Source organism: Tupaia chinensis, unplaced genomic scaffold (assembly GCF_000334495.1).
Source record: "Tupaia chinensis unplaced genomic scaffold, TupChi_1.0 Scaffold145484_1, whole genome shotgun sequence".
NCBI classification, from domain to species: Eukaryota; Metazoa; Chordata; class Mammalia; order Scandentia; family Tupaiidae; genus Tupaia; species Tupaia belangeri.
In genome coordinates, this window is record NW_006205341.1 from 952,474 (window position 1) to 977,613 (window position 25,140).

At 42.0% G+C, this 25,140-nt stretch overlaps 2 protein-coding genes and 1 long non-coding RNA gene across 4 annotated transcripts in view; 1 reads left to right on the forward strand and 2 right to left on the reverse strand.

Moving 5' to 3' along the window:
* Positions 1-10,019, reverse strand: part of ACTR2 (actin related protein 2) — a 43,860-nt gene extending 33,841 nt beyond the window's left edge. The window contains exon 1 of one of the 2 annotated variants that reach the window (XM_006168042.3): positions 9,773-10,019. In XM_006168042.3, coding sequence (XP_006168104.1) covers positions 9,773-9,820 — 48 coding nt within the window. In that variant the 5' untranslated portion in view covers positions 9,821-10,019. The remainder of the gene's footprint in view (positions 1-9,772) is intronic. The other variant, XM_006168043.3, reaches the window with a different exon arrangement.
* LOC102478887 (small nuclear ribonucleoprotein F-like) lies at positions 1,708-5,520 on the reverse strand. The gene is made up of 2 exons (XM_027768091.1): positions 5,443-5,520; positions 1,708-2,061 (listed from the first exon to the last, which is right to left on the reverse strand). The coding sequence occupies exons 1-2, from the start codon at positions 5,518-5,520 to the stop codon at positions 1,708-1,710; spliced, it is 432 nt and encodes a 143-aa protein (XP_027623892.1).
* A 90-nt stretch (positions 10,020-10,109) lies between the features above and the next one.
* Positions 10,110-24,250, forward strand: LOC106733848 (uncharacterized). Its single transcript, XR_001369711.2, has 3 exons — positions 10,110-10,246; positions 12,804-12,935; positions 24,153-24,250. It is a non-coding gene; the product is annotated as an uncharacterized LOC106733848 (long non-coding RNA).
* Positions 24,251-25,140: the final 890 nt, after the last annotated feature.

Here is a 25,140-nt window from a genome sequence, read left to right on the forward strand (position 1 = left end):
AGGAATGGGCCATCACATGGTGTAGTGGTAAAGGCACTAGACTCTCATGAGGCCGACCGCAGAGTCCTGGACCTGTCAGCTTGCTTTCTCTGTTTCTGTCTGTCTCTGGTGAGCATGGTGTTCTATAGGAAATTTAAAAACTAACTAAATAAAAATAACAAATAAATAACTCTTTAAAAAAACAAAACATAAGGCCTAAAAAAATTTTTTTTATTATTATAATTTTTTTGAGAGGCTTTTGCTATAGGGCACGTGCACTCACCAAACAGACAGAGACAGACAGAGAAACAGAAAGCGAGAAATCACCCCCGGGGGAGAGTGGCCCTCTGCAATCCCTCGTCCTCCATTCTTCTCTTGGGATCTTGGGCACGCACACACACTCACCCAGCGTGAGTTTTTAAGTCTCTGGGTCTGGACCTTGAACCACAGTCAACCATGTGGGAATCCAGCAACATAACAATACCATTTATATTATTATTTTAATTTGCCATAGGACATGTGTGTTCACCAGAGAGAGAGAGAGAGAGAAGGTGAGAAAGCAAGTCACCAGGTCCGGGACTCAAATTACAGTGTGCCATGTCCAGCTCTTTAACCACCATGCCACCTACTGGCTCACAGAAGCAGGGTTTTTTATTATACCCATAATTTAGTCTGCTTACTCTTATTTTTAAGAGCAGATATTACAAGAAAAAGGCAATTAAAAACTTCGGGGTGGAGGGAGGACACTACAGGAATGGAATCATGGTCTCTACTGTCCTTACCAAGTTTGTATTCAATATAAGCTATACTGAATAAAGATATTTATGTTTACTGATGAATCCCAAGTACCTAGAACAGTGTCCAGCACATAAGTGCACAATAAATAACTGATCAATAAATATTAAAAAGTTTTGCTGTTGGGGCCAGCAGATGGAGTGGTAGTTAAGGTGCTGGACTCCCACATGGCCAACCATGGCTGAGTTCTGGACCTGCTTGAAAATCATGTTGGGCCTGTGTGTGTGCATGCCCAACATACCAGGAGGAGAAAGGATTGTGGTGTAGCCATTTCCCTGGGGGATGATTTCTTACTTTCCCTCTCTTTCTGCCTCTCCCTGGTGAGTGCACATTCCCTACGGCAAAAACCTTGGGGGGGGGGCGGGGAGGAGGAAGTTCTGTTGTTGACTTGAGAGTATAGTACTGTAATTATTTGAAAATGTACATGAGGCCAGCCCCATAGCATAGTGCCTAAGTCCTGAGCATCAGGAGCTAAATCCCATGGGCAAGCCGAGGTTCAAATCCTAGCCCAGTAGCCTGAGGAACATGCCAGGCATGTGTGTGTGTGTGCATGCTGAAAATGCTGACTGGATAGAAAAATGAAGGAAAAAGGAATGAGGCATCACCACAATCTATTAGCGGTGTTTGAAAAAAAAATAAATAAATAGAAGGGTCACCAAGTGGCATGGTGGTTAAAGTGCTAGATCCCAAATGGCTGATTGTGAGGTTCGAGTCCTGGGACCTGGAGGCTTGAAAAATAGATAAGGCGCGCACACGTGTGTGTGTGTGTGTGTGTGTGTGTGTACACCTAAAATCCCAAGAGAAGAATGAAGAAGAAAGTGTTGTGACATGGCCACTCCCCTCCCACCACAAGGGTATAATACTTTTTCTTTTTTTCAAACTGAAAAACAAATCTTCATTGTCTAGAAATATATATAAAACAAACAAACAATGCTATTCTCTCATATCCCTGTCTTCTTCCTCTTCTTCAACACCTCTGATATAAAGGACATTATTACTATTAAACCTTATTAAAAGTTCACCCAGATGTGCAGACAACGCCCCATCTATGTATTCTTCTGTATTTGCAAGCTGTATGTTCACAGAGCCATATACAGACACCAGGTAGCCCTTGTACTCCATTCCCCACTTGAAGTTCACCATCACTGGCTTTCCTGTTAATCCACGGAGGGAAGGTTTAGGTGAGAGGTAATCTTGTTGATAATGGGTCAAAGCTCCAGGCTGCTCATGCCAACCCTGCTGCTGCCCATCCCATATGACTGGAGCAGCTAGAGTAGGCCCCAGCCACTGAGTTCAAAAGCCCTGAGGGTGATTTCTCACTTTCCCTCTCTGTCTCCCCCACAGTGGGCAAATGTGCCCTATGGCAAAAAGCTAAAAAAATAAATAAATAAAAAATAAAATAAAATAAAATAAAATAAAATAAAATAAAAAACCACATAGTTAATATTCAGAAAAAATTATTTGATGGGCCCCAAATGCCATTATTAGAAGAATGATGAAAAGAGTGCATGAATGTGATGCATGACCATTACATCATTATAACACAAAGGTGGACAGAAAATATGAATGCACCCCTTAACAGAAAGAGACTGTGTACAACCGTTTGGTATGGAACAAAACAAAACAAAAACAACTTAGCAACACCTTAAAGATACTGCCTTTTGACTAAACCTTCAAAATATAAAAATTGATATTTTCAAAGATTTCTTTATAGCAACCTTGTTGGAAATGAGGTTGATGAGCCACATTTAATTTTAAATAGCTCAGAACTTTCTGAGGTCCAAAATTTCACTTGTGTTTTATCAACAGAGCTTTTTGAAAACTTTTTTAAAAATAGATTTTTGCTATAGGATGTGTGCGCTCGCCAGAGACACAGAAAGAGACAGAGCAAGAAATTGCCTCTGGCAGGGGGTGGATGGCTATGCCACAATCCTTTGTCCTCCATTCTCCTCTCAGGATTTTGGGCACACACACACCTGGCATGTTTTAAGCCATCAGGTCTGGGACTCGAACCGCGGCTGACTACATGGGAGTTAAGTGATATAACCATTACCCTGTCTGCTGGTCCCTAAACAGAGCTTTTTAAATATATTTGCCATGACCTAAACAGATGAAAGCTTTTATGAAAAATCTGCCTAAAATTAGGACATTTCATATTCCTAATACCACCTGAATTATTAACCACTGAGTTCACATTTTACTCTCTTTTAATTGCCAGAGGGCACAGATACTTACCAGCAAGGAAAAGAGAGAGAAATAGAAAAAGTAATCCAAGATGGGGCATGTTCACACTGCAATACTTTTTCTCCATTCCGTCAGGATTTGGGGCAATGCACACTTAGCCAGCATATTTTTCAAGCTGCCAGGGCCAGTATTCAAACTGTGCTTCGTCCATGAGCTACCTGGTTCCCTTAACCACAGAGCTACTGTACCTCATGTTCACATTTCAGAACCTATATAAAACACTCTATTCAGGCATGTTTTCTTCCAAACTCATAAAACCTAGTCCTAGTTGGTTGACCACCGAGCCACCAAGACTAGGGCACTTTCTAGGTATAACTCCAATTTCTAAAAGTGCACTGCAATTCTTCCTGAATAATCTTTAAATGCAGAAGTGAAGCGTGGCATGACAGCCCAGGCAACATATAACCTGCCTGCTCACATCCATCTCATTTGAGAGTTGTGCAGAGTGAATAGTATGTACGTCCCAGTCAAAGTAGTATTAAACAATTCAGGAGGACTAGTTTATTTTTCCACATCTCAAATAATTTATTAATATAACCTAGATAAACTCGGAAGAGAAAAAGGATATCTAGTTTTTTTAGTATGTTCAAACTATAAGAAAAAAAGAGTATCAAAACCACTCATACTTTTCTCCAAATCAAAAATTGTTGTTGTCCTTAAGTTAAAACCCAGTTCACCTGATAAGAACTGAACAGATACAAAAAACAGAGAATGTATTCTCATTATCTCAGCCATAGCCAAATTTCTTTATATGTAAAATTGGTCACAATCACCACCGTAAAGTCAACTAGTCATAGTTTACACATAAAACTCAAATATAAAAAGTAAATACTATTTAGGGGCCAGCAGGTGGCATAGTGGTTGGGGCACTTGGACTCCCACAAGGCCGCCCTTGGTCTGAGTCCCAGACCTGGTGGCTTGCTTTCTCATTTTTCCTCTCTCTCCAAATTCATAATAATAATAATCAATCAGTAAATAAAATAATTATTTTAAATTTTTTTTTAAAAAAAGAAAGTAAATATTATTTGAATGTTACATTTTTGGTCAGCTCTGTGGAGCAGAGCTGCTGAAGAAAAGCCAGATCTCACATGGTCATGAGGGTGTGAATCTCCAGCCTAACAAACCTGAACCACTCCATGTACACACATGAGTACCCAAGATGCAATGGCCTGGAGGACTGCATGTGAAAGGTGCTCATCTCTCTTATCTGTACATGTATGTGCTCTATCATATAAAATATAAATAAATTTTAATGTTGACCTCAAAGTAATGAGCAAATGAACTGGGCGAGTCAAAAGTATCCACTCATCAGGCTGAAAATACTCACATGGATACTAATGTTTTCCAAAAAGTTACTGAATAAAGAATCTATAAGTTTGTAATGGCTATTTTAAGCATATAGATGTAAATAAATGATTTTTCTTTTAAATTGAGAAATCAAAAAAGAAGTTGAAGGTGGGAGAAAGAGCCTGGGATGGGGCATAAATCAAACCCTGGTGCCAGGAAGAGGCTGCTAAGGCTGACTTCTCTCCCGTTTCCTTCAGAGCCCCACCCCACTCCTTGCCCACCCCACATAATACAATGTAGAAAGAAGTAAACAATCACTCCACTTAATATTTTCTGACTATAACTGTACAGAAGAGTAGTTCAAATCTTTTTTTTTCAAGAATTATTTTATTTATTCATTCATTTATTTTAATTTGACCAGAGAGAGACTCAGAGAGAGAGAGAAAGCAAGTCACCAGGTCCAGGACTTGAACCAGGGCCAGCCATGTGGGAGTATCCAGCACCTTAACCACCACGCCACCCGCTGGTCCCAGATAGTTTAAATCTTAAAATCCTTGTTTGAGTATACTTTAAGCGAGAAAACATTTGCCAAATGTCTAAGTTAGAAGACATAAGTTGAGATTTTTGAAATTATAAAAACGATTGTAAACCTATTATTGCTTTGCAAAAAAAAAAAAGAAGAAGAAGAAAGAAAATGTCTTTTAATTCAAATCTAAGATATCGATCACTTATTAATGAAAAACTATCTGCTTAAGCAGATTACTGGAAGCAGATGCTGCCAGAGAATCCAGAGCTAGCATTACTACAGGGTCAGGTAAGCTGCTGTAGTAGCAAAAACTGTCCTATTTCACATTATTTCAAATGTGAATGCAAGAACAGTTATAAGATGAAAATAATCCATTTTCCAATAAAAATCAATAGACAATTTGATCATTCTTTTATTTTGATAAAGCCAGTATTAAAAAAAAAAAACTTAACCACAATGTAATAAAAGAGAAAGAAAATAGTCTTTTCTGATCTATTTATTTGGTGTCATTTTAATCCTTGAAATTTCTCCCCCTTGCAAATCATTTTAAGACCTGGTGACTGAGTTCCCTCACTGAGTGCAATAAGGCTGTTTTAAGAAACAGATTTTACCATATATAGTTCCTCTTCATTGACGTGGTTTAAACTGGCTCCCTTCCTCCCCACTGAGTCATCATATGGCAAGAACATGAACAGTATAATATTCTTTAAGGCAAAAATGAAGAAACATTTCCATCTATATCTGCTCTAAAAGTACTTTTTTCCTCTTAAAAAAAATAAATAAACTGGGATTTTTAAAGTCCCATTTGGGCTTATTAATTCCCCTCACTAATTTCATGGAATGGCACTGATATATTAATTAAGCTGCATATTGATTGTTCTGATTTTAGATCAACAAAACATCTACTCTATCTATTCCAAGACATTTTGCAGGGTGAAATCAAAACTGGTTTTAGTTTGTTTCTATTTCAAACACTCACAAATTCAACATATAAATTAACACATAAGTGTAATAAAGCAGGCCACAATCAACTACAAATGTGAATTCTTTGGGTTTTTTGGAGAGGTTTTTGTTACAGGGTGCATGCGCTCGCCAGAAAGACAGAGAGAGAGACAGACAGAAAACGAGAAATCACTCCCCAGAGGGGATGGCCACGCCACAACCCTTCTCCTCCATTCTCCTCTAGGGATCTTGGGCACGCACGCGCACACACCTGGCGTGAGTTTAAGCCAAAGGGCCCAGGACTCAAACCGTGGTCAACCAGATGGGAGTCTAGTGACATAGCCATTACACCAACTGCTGGTCCCTACAAATGTGAATTCTAAGAGAAAATATAATTATTCTAGCACTATAAGCTTCTCTGTATCACTAGATCTTATCAAGCATTGTGCTAGTAACACACAGCAGACATTCAGGAAGTCTTCATTTTGGTGACGAACTATTGAGTCCTCAGAAAGTCATGATGAGGGACCAGCAGATGGCATAGTAGCTACGTTGCTGGACTCCCACATAGTCAATCGGAGTTCAAGTACTGAACCTGGCAGCTTAAAACTCATGCTGGATAAGTGTATATGTCCATGCGTGCCCGAAATCCTAAAAGAAGAATATAGGACGAGGGATTGCTGCATGGTCATCCCTCCAGGGGGTGATTTCTTGCTTTCTGTCTCTGTCTCTCTGGCAAGCACACATAACTAACAACAAAAATCTCTCAAAGAAAAGTCATGACATAGTTCTACATAGAAAAATATATCATGATGGGACCAGCAGTTAGCGTAATGGCTAAGTGGCTGAACTCCCATGTAGTCAACCACGGTTCGAGTCCTGGACCCGGTGGCTTAAACTCATGCAGGGCGTGTGTGTGTGCGTGTGTGCCCAAGATCCTGAGAGGAGAATGGAGGAGAAGGGACTGCAGCATGGCCATCCCCCCTGGGGGGTGATTTCTGGCTTTCTATCTCTGTCTCTCTCTGTCTTTCTGGTGAGCGCACGGGCCCTATAGCAAAAACCTCTCCAAAAAAAAAGAGAAAGAAAAATATCTCGCACCTTTTCCGACGACCCAATAACTCACTGCTGAAGAAATCACACACATTTGGTAACATACACAACACCATGGGCCGGGCCCAACTCCTGAAAGAGACTAGACCTAGACCTTCAAAGATCTCCAGATTTCAGCCAATCCTATTTTAGAAGGTAGGTTTAAATGGTTAAGAGGTGCAAGTGCATAAATCATTATAATCACTTAAGTTTTTCTCCTCTAGGCCACCCAAACGGTCTAGCTGGTGACAGTAAGGAAATGACCAACATCTGGATATGATCCTAAGGATGACCTGTACAAAAGAGCATCCACTCCATGTTGGGTCTGTCAGCGGGGTTAAAAGAAAGATACTGTTAACTTCTTAATTAAAAGTATAATATTAAAATCTAAAGCATACAAGGGCAAATGAAAACACTTTAGGGTAACAACTACTTCTATGAATTAAAAAAAAAAAAAAGCTGATTTTCTCTTTAAATATTTACCTGTAAAGGAATCATAATGTCATGAACCTAAATAAAATCAAGATGACCATGTCTAGAACTATGAACAGTAGAAAACAGAACACAGATTCCAAGTGGCTCCTACTCTACGTTTTCAGAAATACTGTAGCATTCTTGACTGCTACATGATTCACAAGGCAGAGCTGTTTCTTCATTTGAAGCCAATCATGTCTATAAAAGCTGAATGAAATCTAAAATAAACCAGAAGCATTACGCAAAATAATAACTTTTTTCTGAATTAACTATTTTCTCACTTATGTCACAGCAACAGATTTATTGCTTTAAAGAACAGAACTTTTAAATTATGGATTAGACCTAAAATTAATCAATAATATAGACTATCAGTTTTCAAATGTTTGCCAAACCAAAGAAACAGTAACAAAAACTAGTTTATATCATAGTTAATATTCCTATTCTAATACTGAAAAACCTCATAAACACTACAAATACAGGACTCATGATCTAGAACACCTCAAAGAGGAGGAATCCATTGCAATATCATAGAATATCTATTTTTTTTTTTTTGGAGAGGTTTTTGCTATAGGGCGTGTGCGCTCCCCAGAGAGACAAAAAGCGAGAAATCACCCCCCAGGGGGGATGGCCACACTGCAATCCCTTCTCCTCCATTCTCCTCTCGGGACCTTGGGCACGCATGCACACGCACCCGGCGTGAATTTTAAGTCCCACTGGGTCCGGGACACGAACTGCGGTTGACTACGTGGGAGTCCAGCGACATAGCCATTAGGCTAACTGCTGGTTCCAGAATATCTATTCATTACACAGTCTCAAAGTATTTTTCATTTTATTTATACAGTTTCAAGTTTATTTCCACTACAGTAGAAATCAGGCTAATGGTTTTTAAAAGTATCTTTGCATTTTAACTATAAAAGTAATATATGTTTATAGTTAATTTAGTCTGTTTAAATATAGTTTAACAATTTATGCTTTGCTAAAAATTTTTTTTTCGATAATTCAGAAGCCCTCTCTGTCTTCCCTCACTCCCTTATCCTTTCTCTCATAGGTAACCACTACAAATATTTCTTAGTAGCCCCCCCAAAACTTTCATATATGGATACAAGTTTGTGGAACATAAAGAACACACACAAATGGGATCATTCTAACACTTCTGAAAAGCAATCAACTCTTGGACATTTTTCTATAGCAAGGGGGTCTGCTTAGTGCTCCGTTACACAACACTTTTCTTACTCTAGTCCATTTTTACCTTAGTTCAGATGAAGCTAGCATAATTATTGCTTATAAAAGCCTGTAAAAAGTTTCAATCGAGGGCAGTACTATGACCGTGAATACCTGCTCTTTTTTTCCCGTTATTCCAGTTTCCAAATGCTTTAAAGTGTAAGCAAAATTGAATTTAATTCATATGTCACATTTACGGAAGGGAAGGAAGTCAAGTCACAAAATGTTGCAATACCAAAATGGTCACTACAGAACTCATACAAAATAAGTAACATTTCCGTCTTCTCGTTTGCTAACTTTGTTGCCAAAAATACATTTTTAAAAAACGAGAGTGGGGTAGGCTAAAACAACTTTCAAATCGTTTCTAAATCAGTGCTTTGGTCAGATTTTTTACAATTTTAAAATCGTAAAGACTAAAATTATCTGTTTTCTGTACCTAAGGGGAAACAAGGGGCGCTGGTAGGGGAAGAGAACCCCAAATTGATTAGCTTCCGCCTAGGTCGGTAGAATTAACTCCTGGGCCTTGCGGGGTCCTAGATCTCCCCCGTATCATTCAATGGATCGTGATCCTTGTGGGGCTGAGCTTGGGCCAAACTACCATGTACAGAATAAAAAGTAAACGATGCGCTACGAACTGGCCTACCCTTCCCTCAAAGAAAAAAAAAAAGAACAGAAACCTTCCCCCCCACAACAAACCCTCAAGAAACACTGCGAAAGGGCTGAGGACCATTGCATGACAGCACTTCCCTTTTTTTCTGTAAACCCGTTTCCTGCCTCTGGTTGGGTATCTTCGACCATACAGGAACAGGAAGGCCTTTAGGTCCTTCTCTGTTTTACACTCCCGCGACCCCGCGGAAAGACGCCCTCCTCAAACACACGAGCCCAGCTTTTCACCCTCCCCGGACTGCAACCGAGTCGCGCCCGCCCCGGCGCCGGCCGACCCCGGGCGGGCAGCAGGTGGGACCCGCGTCCCGCGCGGATCTCGCCAGCCGATGCGATCCGGAGCGCTGCGGGGGCGGCGGGCTGCGAAGGAGACCAGGGCCCGGCCCGTTCGCTGCCCAAGCTGCCTTACGAACGAGAGAAGTGCGGCCCCGAGCCCCTTCGTCCCGGCGGCCGAGGGCCCAGAGGTGCAACCAGCGGCGCCGATGACCCGCGCGCCCCCGCACACGTCCGCCCGGGCCCCGGGCCAGCGCGGCCTCCTCTCCGGGCACTTACCCCGGTGCCGTTGTCGCACACCACCACCTTCCTGCCCTGGCTGTCCATCGTCCGCCCCGAGGAGAGCCGCTGCCGCCGCACAACCTTACAGCCGCTGCTGCCCGGCCCTTTCCTCTTCCTCCTCCTCCCTCTTCGCAGCCCCTCCTTCGGCTCAACTTTCTGCCTTCTACCGGAAGTCGCCAACCCCCTACGCCCGCCATTTAACCGACAGCCTGCGCGGAAGGGGTGGAACGTCAGAGAGCCCGCGACTGGCAGCTACGCTGTTCAATAACAAACGCAGGAGCGGCACGGTCCCGCCCACGGCCCGGCTCACCTCGGCTGTCCCGGGCGCCGCCCACCTGGTGTCTGGCTCTGGGCGCTTTGCGGTGGTTTAATGGCGGTCGGTGTTGCAGGCGCTTGGGCCTTTTACTTAAGGTGTCGCTTAATAGACTTCAGAAGACACAGGCAGGTGAAGGGCACCGGGTCCCTAGCGAGGTGATGATGGAATACGGCAGAGAAGCTTATGGGGAGGTCGGGGAGCAGACGTGGAGGTCTTTGCAGACCCCACCCGAATCGTGGCTGGTTGTCATTGCTTCCAGGCCTTTTCGGTGGACAGAGCTGAGATGGTTACCGGTGTTTGAAATCATGCATTTATTCGATACCTCCAATTCTAGTCTCAGTTGTCCTGTCGTCAAGCGAGCGAGAGTGGGTGCCGGCATTTCATCGCTCACCCCAATAGTACCATGTTGCTTCCCACACCTTCAGTACATACAGCTGTTTGGACCCAGAGCCTGGGCTTTGAAGTCAGAAAACCCCAGTTTCAAATCTGGCCCTGCCACCCAAGAGTTTTGTGATTTGGGCGTAGCCTTATCTGTGCATTGGGATAATAAACTATTTCATGGGCTGTTGTGAGGGTAAGATTGAGTGCATAGAGTAAGTGTTGATTCAGTGGTAGCTACTTACCAATTTCATATTTGAACCTGTGGCTCTATCTGTAATGCCCCACGGCTTGTCTGTAAAAAAAAAGAAAAATTGCTACAGGGTACTGTGCTCACCGGAGTACGAGCAAAGCGGAGGGAAAGGGAGAGGAAGAGGTGGGATTACACTGCAATCCCTCTTGGGAATTTGGGTGCAGGCCAGCAGAGACGCTCATGCTGGGTGTTCTTCAAACTTGCAGGTCTGGGACTCCAACCTGGCAGTCGGCAGGCAGTCAGCCTTGTGGGATCCAGCCACCACGCCAACAGTTGGCTCCGCTTTGCTTTGTAATCAATTGGAAGACTTCTACTTGTTTTCTCAGACCAGCTTGTCATGCCTCTGCATCCTGCTGGTCCCCTCAAAATGTTCTTTACTCCCTTCCCTTACTATTACTTCGCCGGGGGTATATGAGTAACTGTTGCTTTTATTATACTCGATAAATGTTTATTGAGTTATTGCCATTAAAATACACATAGAAAAATATGCCAGCATCTTTGTTTTATCTATTTTAATGAAAATGAAGTAAAATTGCTTAATCATACAATTGCAGATAATGAAGTATAGGTGATTGGCTCCTGCCTCTATACCATATGTATCCTGGTTATTTCACTTTCTGCATGATAATGTGACCCTACATTTTGAGGCAAGAGGATTTTTATTTTTTGGGAGAGGCTCCCTTTCCAGCCTTCTATTCAAATTTTATATATATTATTTCACACAAAAACCTTGCTAGGTACATACCCCATTTTACACATGAGAAAATGGGAGCTTTAAAAATTAAGCACCACAAAAAAAAAAAAAAAAAATTAAGCACCACCATGCAGGTGGTGTGATAGATAAAGCCCATATGGCAGACCACGGTTTGAGTTCTGGACCTGGCAGCTTGCTTTCTCACTTTCCCTATCTCTCTCTGGTCAAATTACATAATACTAATTATAAAATTAAATAAATAATTCTAAATTAAGCATAGCACAGCTGTAGGATACATTTATATTTAAATATATATACCATCAGTGAACAACTTGAAAAATGAGATTAAGAAAACAGTTCCGTTACATGAGCATTAAAAATATGAATAAGGGGACCAGCAGGTGGCGTGGTGGTTAAGGCACTGGACACTCCCACATGGCCGACCAGGGTTCGAGTCCTGAATCTGGTGGCTTGCTTTCTCGCTTCCTCTCTCTCTCATTCTGAACCTCTGTCTCTCTCTGGTAAAATTAAAAAATGAATGAGTAAGTAAAATAAATAATCATTTTTTAAAAATATGAATAAAATTAGTAAAAGTAATACAAGACCTATACACTGAAAACTACAAAACATTACTGAGAGAAATCAAAGATCTAGATAAATAAACACCATGTCCATGAATTGAATACTTGTGACAGTTCTCTTTAAATTGATCCGCAGATTCAGTACAATCCCTTCTAAAATGCCAGCAAGCTATTTTCATTTTAGAAATTGACAAAATTTGACCTCAAAATTTATATGGACTACAAAGAACCCAGAATAGATCAAACAATTTTGAAAAGGCAAAAGGCAGAGAACTTAAACCCTACCTGATTTCAGACTTGGTAATGAAGGCAGCGTGATGTTGACATAAGGATAGGTATAGAGATCAATGGAACAGAATAAGTGGTTCAGAAATAAACTCTACGTTATGACCAATTGATTTTTCAACCACAGTGCTGAAACAATTCAATGGAGAAAGGGTAATTTTTAAAAAATGTTGCCCGAGGACATGTGCGGTTGCCAGAGAGAAACAGTGATGGAGACAGGGAAAGTGAGACAGCACCCCTCATAGGGAATGGTCAGAAGATTCCCTTCTCCTCCATCTCTCCCTCCTTTCTGGATTTTTGGGTACACAAACATAAGTGCCCAGGGGGTTTTTCAAGCCACAGGCTCTGGGATGTGAGTGGCACCATCAGCCGTCAGCCATGGGGGACCAACCTCCTTAACCTCCACACCACAAACTGGCCCATTTTGTTTTGTTTTGTTTTAAGTTTATTTGCTTTGTATGTTGAGAGAGGGGAAACAGTGCACTCTCAATGGGGTACTCATGCCACGATCCTCCCTCCAGTTAGCAAGCACCGTGTGTATACCTGGCACGCTCAGGAGGACCCAAGATACAAACCCAGAGCCTTCCCATATGGCCTCCAGTGTCTCACTGCAGGGGTCACACCACTACAGCACTTCAGCTGGGCCGGAAAGGGTAAGTAGTCTTTTCTACTATGGGTAAAACAAAGATTGCATAGACATGACACCACAGTCATGATCTACAAAAGATAAATAAATGGGCTTAATGAAATTAAAACCTCTGATTAATGTATCACCAGAAAAAGGAAATTTACATGCTAGGAGAAAATATTTGCTAATCATGTATAAAAAATGCAAAGATTTGTATCCAGAATAAAGAAAACTTACTAGTTAATGGTAAGACAAATTACTTATTTTCAAAGTAGACAAAGCATTTGAATAGATAGCTTACCAAAGTAGATTTGTGAATGGGAAATAAGAATGTGAAAAGATGTTCAGCATCATTAATCATTAGGAAAATGCAAATTGAAATCATTATAAAATACTATTTCATACCCAATAGAATGTCTATAATCAAGAAGGCAGAAAATAACAGGTGTTGCAAGGATGTGGAGAAGTGAACCCTTCCACACTAATGGTAAGAATGTTAAATGGTACAGCCACTTTGGAAAACAGTTGGATAGTTTTTCAAAGAAGCAAGCATAAAATTACCATATAACTCAGCAATTCCACCCCAAGGCATATGAAAGTGTAATGAAATATATGTCCACAGACTTGTAGATAAGTGTTTATGGCAGATTATCCACGGTAGACAAAAAGTGGAAAAATCCAAATGTCCATTATTTTGTGGATGAGTAAACAACATGTGGTATATCCATAAAGTGGAATATTATTTGGCAATAAAAATGAACCAAAACGTGCAGTAACATGAATGAACCTAAAAACCATTACATCAGATACAAAAGCTATATGTTGTGTGATTGTATTGAAATTTCTATAAAAAGTCCGTTGACAGGTATAGAAAACAGATGTGTAGTTGCTGAAGCTGGGGCTGGGAGCCAGCTTTGGCTACAAATAGGGCATGAGACAACTTTAAGGTTTGATGGAAGTGTTCTAAAACTACATTTTGGTAATGGTTGCACAAATATTTAAGTGTACTAAAAATCAACTATCCTTTTTTTTTTTTTTTTTTTGGAGAGGTTTTTGCTGTAGGGTACGTGTGCTCACCAGAAAGGCAGAGAGAGACAGAGAGCAAGAAAGCGAGAAATCACCCCCTCAGGGAGGTTGGCCATGCCACAGTCCCTTCTCCTCCATTCTCTTCTTGGGATCCTGGGCACGCATGCACATGCGCCCAGGCATGAGTTTAGGCCACCAGGTCCGGGACTCGAACTGTGGTCAGCTACATGGGAGGCCAGTGACATAGCCATTACGCCAACTACTGGTCCCCCCCTATCCTTTTTTTTTTTTTTTGGAGAGGTTTTTGCAATAGGGCACGTATACTCTCCAGAAAGAGAGAGAGAGACATAGAGACAGAAAGCAAGAAATCACCCCCCAGGGGGGATGGTCACACCACAATCCCTTCTCTTCCATTCTCCTCTTGGAATCTTGGGCACACACGCACATGCGCCCAGCGTGAGTTTTAAGCCACCGGGTCTGGGATGCGAACCGCGGTCGACTACATGGGAGTCCAGCGACAAAGCCATTACGCGAACTGCTGGTCCCTCCCACCTATCCTTTTAATAGATGACATTTCAAGTATGTAAATTACACCATGCGATTGCAAGAAAATTGTTGGCTGGTCCAAATTACTTTTCTAAGCAAGGTGTCAGATCCCACATGGCCGACTGCATGGTTCCAGTCTCATACTCAGTAGCTTAAAAAACACCAGACACATGCACACATGCCCAGCGTCTTAAAAGGAGGGAGAAATGGAAGAGAAAGGATGCAGCGTGACCATGCCCCATGAGGCTTTCTCACTCTCTGTCTCTATCCAGCAAGCTCATGTGCCCCCTGGCAAAAAATTAAAAAAAAATAATTTTATCCCAGATTACCTATCACCTAACAAAACCAGAATGAGACACAGGTGTGCCCGTGATGTCAAAGCCAGAGCTCTGTTTACTCAGGATTTCTGGAAATCAGATCTGTCTCTAAAACCTTAGTCATTCCTAACATGAGTCACTCTACTTGGAAATTCTGGAAATTCTTTTCTTGGATTCTAGCATCTAACTTGGACCTGATTTACTTTATTGTGGTTATTTTTGTGTTTTCTTTTTCTTTCTTTCTTTCTTTCTTTCTTTCTTTCTTTCTTTCTTTCTTTCTTTCTTTCTTTCTTTCTTTCTTTCTTTTCTTCTTCTTCTCCTTCTTCTTCTTCTTCTTCTTCTTCTTCTTCTTCTTCTTCTTCTTCTTCTTCTTCTTCTTCTTCTTCTTCTTCTTCTTCTATGCTGCTAACCTATTAAGAATGATTTATTTTAGGGGCCGGCAGGTGGTGTGGTGGTTAGGGGTGTCTAGGGGCACTGGACTTCCACATGGTCAACCACGATTCAAGTCCCAGACCTGGTGACTTGGTTTCTCACTTTCCACTCTCTCTTTCTTGCTCTCTTGCTCTCTCACTCTGTTCCTCTCTAAATAAATAAATAAAGCTAAATAAAATAATTTCTAAAAAATAATTATTTTCGTTTTATTTATTCATTTACTTTTTAAATTTGACCAGAGAGAGACAGAGAGAGAAGGAAAGTGAGAAAGCAAGGCACCAGGTCCAGGAATTGAACTATGGTCGGTCATGTGGGAGTGTTTAGAGCCTAAACCACCATGCCACCTGCCAGCTCTGCTCCAAACTTTTTTTTTTTTGGAGAGGTTTTCGCTATAGGGCGTGTGCACTCGCCAGACAGACAGAGAGAGACATAGAGATAGAAAGTGAGAAATCACCCCCCAGGGGGGATGGCCACGACACAGTCCCTTCTCCTCCAGTCTCCTCTCGGGATCTTGGGCACGCACGCATATGCGCCCGGCATGAGTTCTAAGCCACCGGGTCTGGGACGCAAACCACGGTCGACTATGTGGGAGTCCAGCGACATAGCCATTACACTAACTGCTGGTTCCCTACAAACATTTTAATGGTTATTGTTGAGCATATATTTTGGAAAATTTTTACTTCAAACTGTAATAAGTTAAATAATTGTTTATAATATACAAAGAAAATACATCTAGATGTAAAATTTGCTAAATCAATGCTTTCTCCCCCCTCCCAGTATAGCTTTATTTCTGAGTGGCATAAACACACTTAGGAATTACATCTTTTTTTTTATTTTTTAGAGAGAGTTTTGCTATAGGGTGTATGCGCTCACTGGAGAGACAGAGACAGAGAGATGGAAAGCAAGAAATCACCCCTCAGGGAGGATGGCCACATCACAAGCCCTTCTCCTCCAATCTCCTATTGTGATTTTGGGCATGCATGCACATGTGCCTGCCGTGAGTTTTAAGCCGCCGGGTCCAGGACTCAAACCACAGTCAACTACATGGGAGTCCAGCAATGTAACCATTACACCTTCTGGAATTTGATCTTTATAGTATGGGTTTTAGGAAATAAAATATATTCTCACCTCAAAGAAGCAAGAGAATCATGTATGATTATATGCCAAGCAGAAGTTAATGAACTCACAGGAACCTTAGGAATGCTTTGGGTAGAACTTCAATTCAGTACAAAAACATTCAATCTTTTTAGAAACCAATTGTGTTACCACATATATAACACCTTACTCTACCTGAAGAACTCAGGACAGGGATATCATATCACTTAATTCTATTTATTTAATTACTTGGTTTAAAAAGTTCCTAAGCCAAAAGATTTGTACTTACACCAGAAAAGTACTTTTGTATCTTGTTGCTTATCCAAAATCTTTGTAGTTATTCTCATTTATGTTGCTAAAAATGAATGTTTGTGTTAACCAAAGTGTTAAACCAAGTTCATCAGAAACAGTTTAATCCACTTGAAAGTTAAGATACACTTGGGGGACCAGCAGTTGGCATTAACGGCTATGTTGCTGGACTCCCATGTAGTCAACTGTGATTCGAGTCCCAGACCCGGCAGCTGAAACTCATGCTAGACACGTGTGCCTGTGTGCCCAAGATCTCTGAGAAGAAAATGGAGGAGAAGGGATTGTGGTGTGGCCATCCTCCCTAGGGGGTGATTTCTCGCTTTCTGTCTCTCTCTGTCTCTCTGGTGAGTGCACTTGCCCTATAGCAAAAACCTCTCAAAAAAAAAAATCAAGATATACTTGGCTTCTCAGAACCAACAGATGGTGAATGATTACATTGTTGTACTCCCACGTAGTCAGCGTGATTAGAATGTGATTAGAGTACCAGACTCATGGCTTAAAACTCATGCTGGGTGCATGTGTGTGCGAGCCCAAGATCCCGGGAGAAGAAGGGATTGTGGTGTGGCCATCTCCCCTGGGGGGTGATTTCTCGCTTTCTGTCTCTCTCTGTCTCTCTCTGTTTCTGGTGAGCGCACATGCCCAAAAGCAAAAAAACTAAAAAAAATAAAAATAAAAAAAAAATAAATAAAACACACTTGGTTCTAAAGTCTTTCTAAATTCTTTAGCATGTTTCTTTTTTTTTCCCCCCCGGAGAGGTTTTTGCTATAGGGCACGTGCGCTCGCCAGACAGACAGAGAGAGACAGAGAGATAGAAAGCGAGAAATCACCCCCCAGGGGAGATGGCCACACCACAATCCCTTCTCCTCCATTCTCCTCTCGGGATCTTGGGCACGCACGCACACACACGCGCCTGGCGTGAGTTTAAGCCACCGGGTCTGGGACGTGAACCGCGGTCGACTACATGGGAGTCCAGCGACATAGCCATTACGCTAACTGCTGGTCCCTTTAGCATGCTTCTTTTAAGAGTAAGTGCAGCTCTTTCTTTCTCTGCCATCGTGGGGTGAGCGGTTCCCTCGGCTCTTCGCCATGTCTTCTCACAAGACTTTCAGAATCAAGTGGTTTCTGGCCAAAAAACAGAAACGAAATCGTCCTTTTCCCCAGTGGATTAGAATGAAAACTGGTAATAAAATCAGATACAACTCCAAGAGGACACACTGGAGAAGAACCAAGCTGGGTCTGTAAGGAACTGGACAGGATATGGGCCACATATTTATGCTGTGCCAAGGTCACTATGGTCTTGCCACATCAAGCTGAAAATGGTCACCATTGACTGGACACTTGTGTTTATTGGGGAAAAAATGATGCTTCACCTTGTCTCTAAGTTCTGCATTGGTAAGTTGGTTCAGTAATAAATATGTGAGACCTTTAAAAAAAAAAAGAGTAAGGGCAGTCTCCTACAAAATGACATCATCACATCTAAGAAAAATTAGCAATGATTGCATATAATAACTCGTCCATATTTGTAATTCCCAAGTTGTTTGTAAGATGTTTGTACCTCTTCCCCAAAACCATAATCCAGACAAGGTTCATGAATTGTTTTTGTTGTTGTCTGTTTAGTCTCTTAATCTGGAAGAGTCCTGCCACTTTTCTATCTTGCACATTGACTTTCCAAAAGAGTGTGGGACACTTGGTTTGTAGACAGGTCTCATGATCTGGATTTGTCTGATTCTTTCCTCATGTTTAATTACATTTTAAAGTGATATTTAGTAAGTAGGTAATGTTATTATAGCATTTGGTGATACTGTGGACAATCTGGGTGTGTTACATGGGTATTTTTGGCTTTGGGGAATACAAATTAACTCTGTATCAACACCAAACCAAGCACAGATCTTTTTTTTTTTTCTTTTTTTTTAAGAGGTTTTGTGTAAGGGCCTGTGCACTCATGAGAGAGAGACAGAGACAGAATCAGTGAGATGGCCATGCCACAATTCCTTTTTCTCCATTCCCCTCCCAGGATCTTGGGCACACATATACACATGCTGGGCGTAATTGTCAAACCCCAGATCCAGAACCTGAACCATTGCTTGGCCATGTGGGAGTCCAGCGCTGTAATCATTATGCCATTTGCTGGCCCCAACTGCAGATCTTATGGTACTATTAATAGGTCACTGTCACAATTTAGATATAGCCTATGATGAGTGTAATTGATGAAAAAAAGAGTATATGTGACCTATGATTTAGGATCTATGTTTGGAAAAGGTAATAAATATGAAAATTATTAAATTAAAATATTTTACCAACCAATGTTCAGCCTCTAGCCTGCTTTTATTTTATTTATTTATTTATTTAATTTGCTAGGGGGCATATGCGTTCTCCAGAGAGAGATGGAAGGAAAATGAGAAAGTACCCCCAGGGGGGATGGCCGCTCTGCAGTCCCTTCTCCTCCATTCTCCTCTTGGGGTTTTGGGCATGCATGCACACAAACCCAGCATGTTTTTCAAGCCGCCAGGTCTGGGACTCGAAGTGGGCAGTTGGCCATGTGGGATCTAGCTACCTTAACCTTCACAACATCTGCTGGTCCTGAATTATCCTTTATTTTGCATTTAGTAAGTTTAAATTATTTTAATGTAATACTGAATTTAATTGCTATTTAACCTTTTATCATGGAAGTTTTAAATACACATGAAAGTATATAATGTTAAAAAAAAAGACAATCACCTAATTTCAGTAGCCATCAGCTTTCTGCCATTCTTATATATCTATCTTCCTCCTCCTGCAGTACTTTTTTATTGTTCTTGTTGATTGCTGGAGTACTTAAAATCATATCTGTGGTATCCTAAGCCTTTCTTTTTTACATACTTTATGTTTCTATCAAATAAAGACTTTTTTGTTTTGGAGAGGTTTTTGCTATAGGGCAGGTGCGCTCACCAGAAAGAGAGAGACAGAGAGACAGAAAGCGAGACATCACCCCCCAGGGGGGATGGTCACACCGCAATCCCTTCTCCTCCATTCTCCTCTCTCCTCGGGATCTTGGACATGCACACACATGCGCCCGGCGTGAATTTAAGCCACTGGGTCCGGGACTTGAGCCATGGTTGACTACATGGGAGTCCAGCGACATAGCCGTTAAGCCAACTGCTAGTTCCACAAATAAAGACATTTTAAAAACAATTACAATGCCATTATTATAGCCAAGAAAATTAACAGTAATTTTTTATCACCTATACTCAAATTGAATCCACAGTTTTCCCCAGTTGTCTGAGAAATGTCTTTTGCAGCTACTATGTTGTTGCTGTTTTTCAGTCAGAATCTAAACAAGGTCCACAAATTGCATTTGTTTGTAATGTCCCTTAAGACTATTTTAGTTTATAGCACCTCCCTTTCTCTCTGTTTTTATGCCATTTTTTGGTTGAAGACTGGATCATTTGGCCTGTAGAACTTCTCACATTCTAATTTCACTGGTTGTATTTCTACAGTGTTGCTTTTCTTGTTCCTCTAGCCTCTGTACTTTTTATCAACTATTAATAGTAGTTAGATCTTGAAGCTTGATTAGGTTTGGGTTCAATTATATTTTGGCAAGAGTATTACGTACTTCTTTTTTTTCTTTATTCATGATAGATTACTTGCGCACACACAAGAGACAGAGCAAGAGAGAGCAAGACAGACATGAGCACCTCCAGTTCGTATCGCATCACGTTTGCAGGAATGTCGTGTCTAGATGTCCTACATTCAATGTTAACATGCAGACTTGGATTAAAAACCCACTTCTACTGCTAGCTCTCTCCCTGGCTAGATAGCTTAAACTCTTGCGCATATTATTTCATTTCATCTTCATATCAGCATATCAGTCCTAAAATGTAGGTATTGCTAGTCCTAATTTTTTTTTTTTTTTGAGAGGGTTTTGCTACAGGGCATGTGCGTTCCCAAGAAAGAGAGAGACAGAGAGACAGAAAGTGAGAAATCATCCCCCCCCCCCAGGGGGGAATGACCATGCTGCAATCCCTTCTCCTCCATTCTCCTCTCGGGATCTTGGGCATGCACGCACACGCGCCCAGCGTTAGTTTAAGCCACTGGGTCCGGGACTCGAACCGCAGCTGACTACATGGGAGTCCAGAGACATAACCATTACGCCAACTGCTGGTCCCTCGTCCTAATTTTTTTTTTACACATGAGGAAACTAAAGCTCAGTACGTTTAAGTAACTAGTCAAGTTCATATTTCCAAAAATAGTAAAACCATTGTTCACACTTTGCCTATCACCAAAGTTACACCTCCTAATTTATTATAAATAAGAATCCCAGTTTATCAAGTTATGGTGGGAGACATCCCTTTTATTGATCAAGAGATTTAAGTCATCTCTAGAGATCTGATTTTTTGGTTCCAAAACTCTTGGGAAATTGAGTTCATAATTGGAGCATTGGTATGTAAGCATGATATCTGAACAGAGAGAACACAACTATTCCACGCGGGCGGAACCTAGAGAATCCTGCCTCCTCTCCTGACAGCGGTAAGGCTCTCAACCAACCAGGTGTCAACAAATATGTGTAGAACACCCATGCTAAGACCTAGTTGTGGCCCCCCTTTATGGAGCTTACATTCTTCTTGGGAGAAATGACAATTAAGCAAGAGAATTTAAAAATGGTCAAATTCAGATCATGAAAAGCACTACAAGGAAAATAATAGAAAGTGACTTGGGATGGAAGATACCACTCTGAGGAAGGAACACACATCCTGTTGTTTCAAGTTCCCTTATTTACTTCTTCAGAGGTGGAGGGAGACATCTCCAGTAGGGTCTCCCCATCACAACCCACCCCCAGCCTCTGCCAGCCCAGGTCACAGGCATGTGTGCTTGCCACCTGTATGCACAGGGAGGCCCCGGGACGTAAACTCAGGATCTTCCCAAGCGGGTCCAGTTATGCTACCACTGCACCATCATCTGCCTCCTCGTGTCATTGTTGAATTCAGCTATGAGTAACTGAAACCCCAGCTAACGGGGGCTTAGAAAATCGATGTTTGTTTCTCTGCTGTGCAAGTTAAGTCGGTATGTAAGCATTCCAGGGCTGAATACTGTGTTACTCCACAGAAACGGGAGCTAGCCTCCTGTGTCTGGTCAGTTGGCCATCCTTACTCTGCAGCTTCAGTTTACAGTATGAGATGATTGAGCTCCAGCTACAGATCCCAGCTAGGAGGATAGAGGGAGGAGGTGGTGGAGGCTGGGATACAGAGATGAGGAAGGGCACACTTCTTCCCTTTTCTTTCCTTCTTTCTTTCTTTCTTTCTTTCTTTTCTTTCTTTCTTTCTTTTCTTTCTTTCTTTCTTTCTTCCTTCCTTCCTTCCTTCCTTCCTTCCTTCCTTCCTTCCTTTCTTCCTTTCTTTCTTTCTTTCTCTCTCTCTCTTTCTGTCTCTCTCTCTTTCTTTCTCTTTAGGTTTTTGCCATAGGGTGTTTGCGTTCGCAAGGAAGAGACAGAGAGAAAGTGAGAAATCAGCCCCCTCCCACCAGGGGATGGCCACTGCCATCCCTTCTCCATTCTCCTCTCAGGATTTTGGCCCATATGCACATGCACCTGCTATGACTTTTAAGCCTCCAGGTCCAGGACTCTGTGGTCGGTCGTATGAGAGTCTAGTGCCACCATGCCACCTGCTGGCCCCTACATGTATTATTTCTAGTTCCATCCACTAGTTAGAACTTTGCTAGCCATATCTAGCTGTAAAAGAAGCTAGAAAGTGCCGTATTGTTTTGGCTGGTCATGTGCCAAGCTATAAATTAAGAGTTCTGTTTCCAGGACCAGCAAATGGCATAATGGTTATATTGCTGGACTCCCAGGTAGGAGACCGTGGTTCCAGTTCCAAACCTGGTGGCTTAAAACTCACAGTGGGCGCATGTGCATACATGCCCAAGATCCCAAGAGGAGAATGGAGAAGAAGGAATTGCTGCATGGCCATCTACCCTGGGGAGTGATTTCTTGTCTTCTGTCTGTCTGGCTCTGTCTCACCAGCACATGTGCGTGCTCTATAGCAAAAATCTCTTTAAAAAACAAAAAACCAAAACTTCTATTTCTAAGGAAGAGGAGAAAATGGATGTTGGGGGAACAATTACAGAGCTTTGTTTTTTTATTTTTTTGTTTATTAAAAAAAAAGGAAAGAAAAGAAAGAAAGGCAAAGAGAAAGAGAAACAAGCGTGTGTGTTCATTCAGGGATCAGAAGAAGGCCAGTGTGGTTGGAGCATAGTAAATGACAGGAAGAGGAGATGTAGCACTCTGTAGGCTGCGCAGCTGCAGCAACAGACCTTTGGATGGTTTTGAGAAGTTTTGAAAGGTTTTGTTTTAAAACTGGACTTCAAGAAATGATAAGGACATCTTACTAAGCATGCCATTTTTTCCTCTCCCTGATTGCAATAAAATGACAGCACAGGTTTGCATTAAACAAACAAAAAAAATGCTACAGGGCATGTGTGCTTGCCAGAGAGTAAGAGAGAGAAAGTAAGAAAGCATCCTTCTTCCCATGGGGGCTGGCCATGTCACAATCCCTTCTGCATTTCTCCTTTCAGGATTTTGGTCACACACATGTGCCTGGTGTGTTTTTCAAGTTGCTGGGTCCAGGACTCGAACCATGCAGTAGGCCATGTGGGATTGAGCCACCTTAACCACCATGCCTGGATTTATTTTTCCAGTTTATTTTCTTTCTTTCTTTCATGAGAGTGAGACAGAGACAGGATCCCCAACAGATTCTTGGTGCTTTGATCCACCATTCAACTTCAACTAGCCTCAGGTGATGGGTAGACACATACCTAGCATACTCAGGGAGGTCTTCAAGTTGCTGGACTCTCATGTACTCCTCTGTGATTCGAGTCCCAGACTCGGCAACTTGAAACTGACACCAGGCACGTGTGTGTGCGTGCCCAAGATCCTGAGAGGAGAATGGAGAAGAAGGGATTGCAGCGTGGCCATCCCCCCTGGGGGGTGATTTCTCACTTTCTGTCTCTCTGTCTTCCTGGGGAGCAATGTGCCCTATAGCAAAAAAATCTCTCTTAAAAAAAAAAAATTGGTTTTCTAAATATTGTCCTTCAGCCCTTAGCCAGGTACCCCCGTCCCCCCACTGCTCTGTACTAGAATGGAATAGCTTTACTCTCAAGTTAGTTGAGGAAAAAGGAATGTGTTTGAAGGACAGACATCTGAGGACAGGGGTCCTTCCTGAAAACAGAGCGATTACTGGGAAGTCTGCGTCCAAAAGGCTGAGACACCCGGCCTCCTTCCTATGGGGCTGCCAATAACCTGGTGACGGTTTTCCACCTCCTCTTCACCCACTCACCTTCCTCTCTCGGGAAGAACAAAACAAATAGTATCTATCTGGAGAAAAGACCCACAGACACGACAACTGGGGGTGCCCTAACAAAAACAGTTCCCTTCCTGCTAGATCCACTGCAGTGAAACCCACCAGTCAGGAAACTCAGTAGCCCACACGCAGCTTCCAGTAAGTGTTTTTGTTGTTGTTGTTGTTTGTTTTGTATTTTATTCTTAGATATTACTGGACAACCTGGAGTCATCAGACCAAATCAGAATAACAGAATTTCCAGAAACAGGCAGCAGACAGTGGCACAGCAGTAGAACACCCGCTCTGTGAGTCTGACCCACATGGGAGGGTCCTAGGTTCCTACCCAAAGACCTCCCTGAGTAAGCCAGGCATGTGCCTCTCTGTGGTCCAGGGCTGGCTGAGGCCAGGGTCGACTGATGGCGGCATCAAGAGCCATTGAGGGTGCTCTCTGTCTTTGCCCATGGAATAAATAAGTAAACTTTAATATATATATTAAACGCACATGCAGTGGTACTGTAACCCTCTGCAAAGTTGAGTCCACGTGAGAAAGTCCCAGATTTGTCCCACGTTCTCCCTGAGCATGCTGGGTACGTGCACATGTGTGCCTGTGATCCTGGCTGGATCTTGTGATTCTTGGCTGGGTTAGGATTGTGGTATGAAGACCCTGTTAGGGGCGCCTCCCTCTCTCACCCTCTCTTTTTCTCTCATGGAAGATTAAAAAAAATTTTAAAGTTAAACAAATGAAAAACTGAGGCATGATTGAATCCAAAAAAAAAAAAACTTTAAAAATTATAATACAAAGAGAATGCCATGTATACTACGTGGCTCTGTATGAATAATGATCCGATCGAATATCACAGGGCCAGATGGCAAGGCGGTGACAGGCAATACTCTGCAAGTCAGTCCACGTGAGACGGTTTCTGGTTCAATGCCGAGAATTCCCTGACTACCCTGTCATGTATGAACATGACCATGATCTGGGCTGGCTGTCTCATGAAAGAAACAGAAAAGTGAACTTTTAAAAATCATATATATACACATACACAACTATCATGAGATGAGGGTGTTGGGGGTAAGGGAAAGGCAACTGTGTGTGCCGGAGAGGACTTGTAAGAGAGGTCAATAACTCGTCACAGTAGGTGGTTAACAGACAATGTCTAAACCGGAAGAAAATCAGTAGTTCAAAAGCACGTTT

Bases quoted from the DNA above. Each gene is read 5' to 3' on its own strand.
- LOC102478887 (XM_027768091.1), bottom strand. From the start codon at position 5,520: ATGTTCTTGCCATATGATGACTCAGTGGGGAGGAAGGGAGCCAGTTTA. The intron at 2,062-5,442 runs GTAAAATCTGTT...TTTTGAACTCAG, and splicing joins ATGAAGAGGAACTATATATG to TGGCTGGGGCCTACTCTAGC.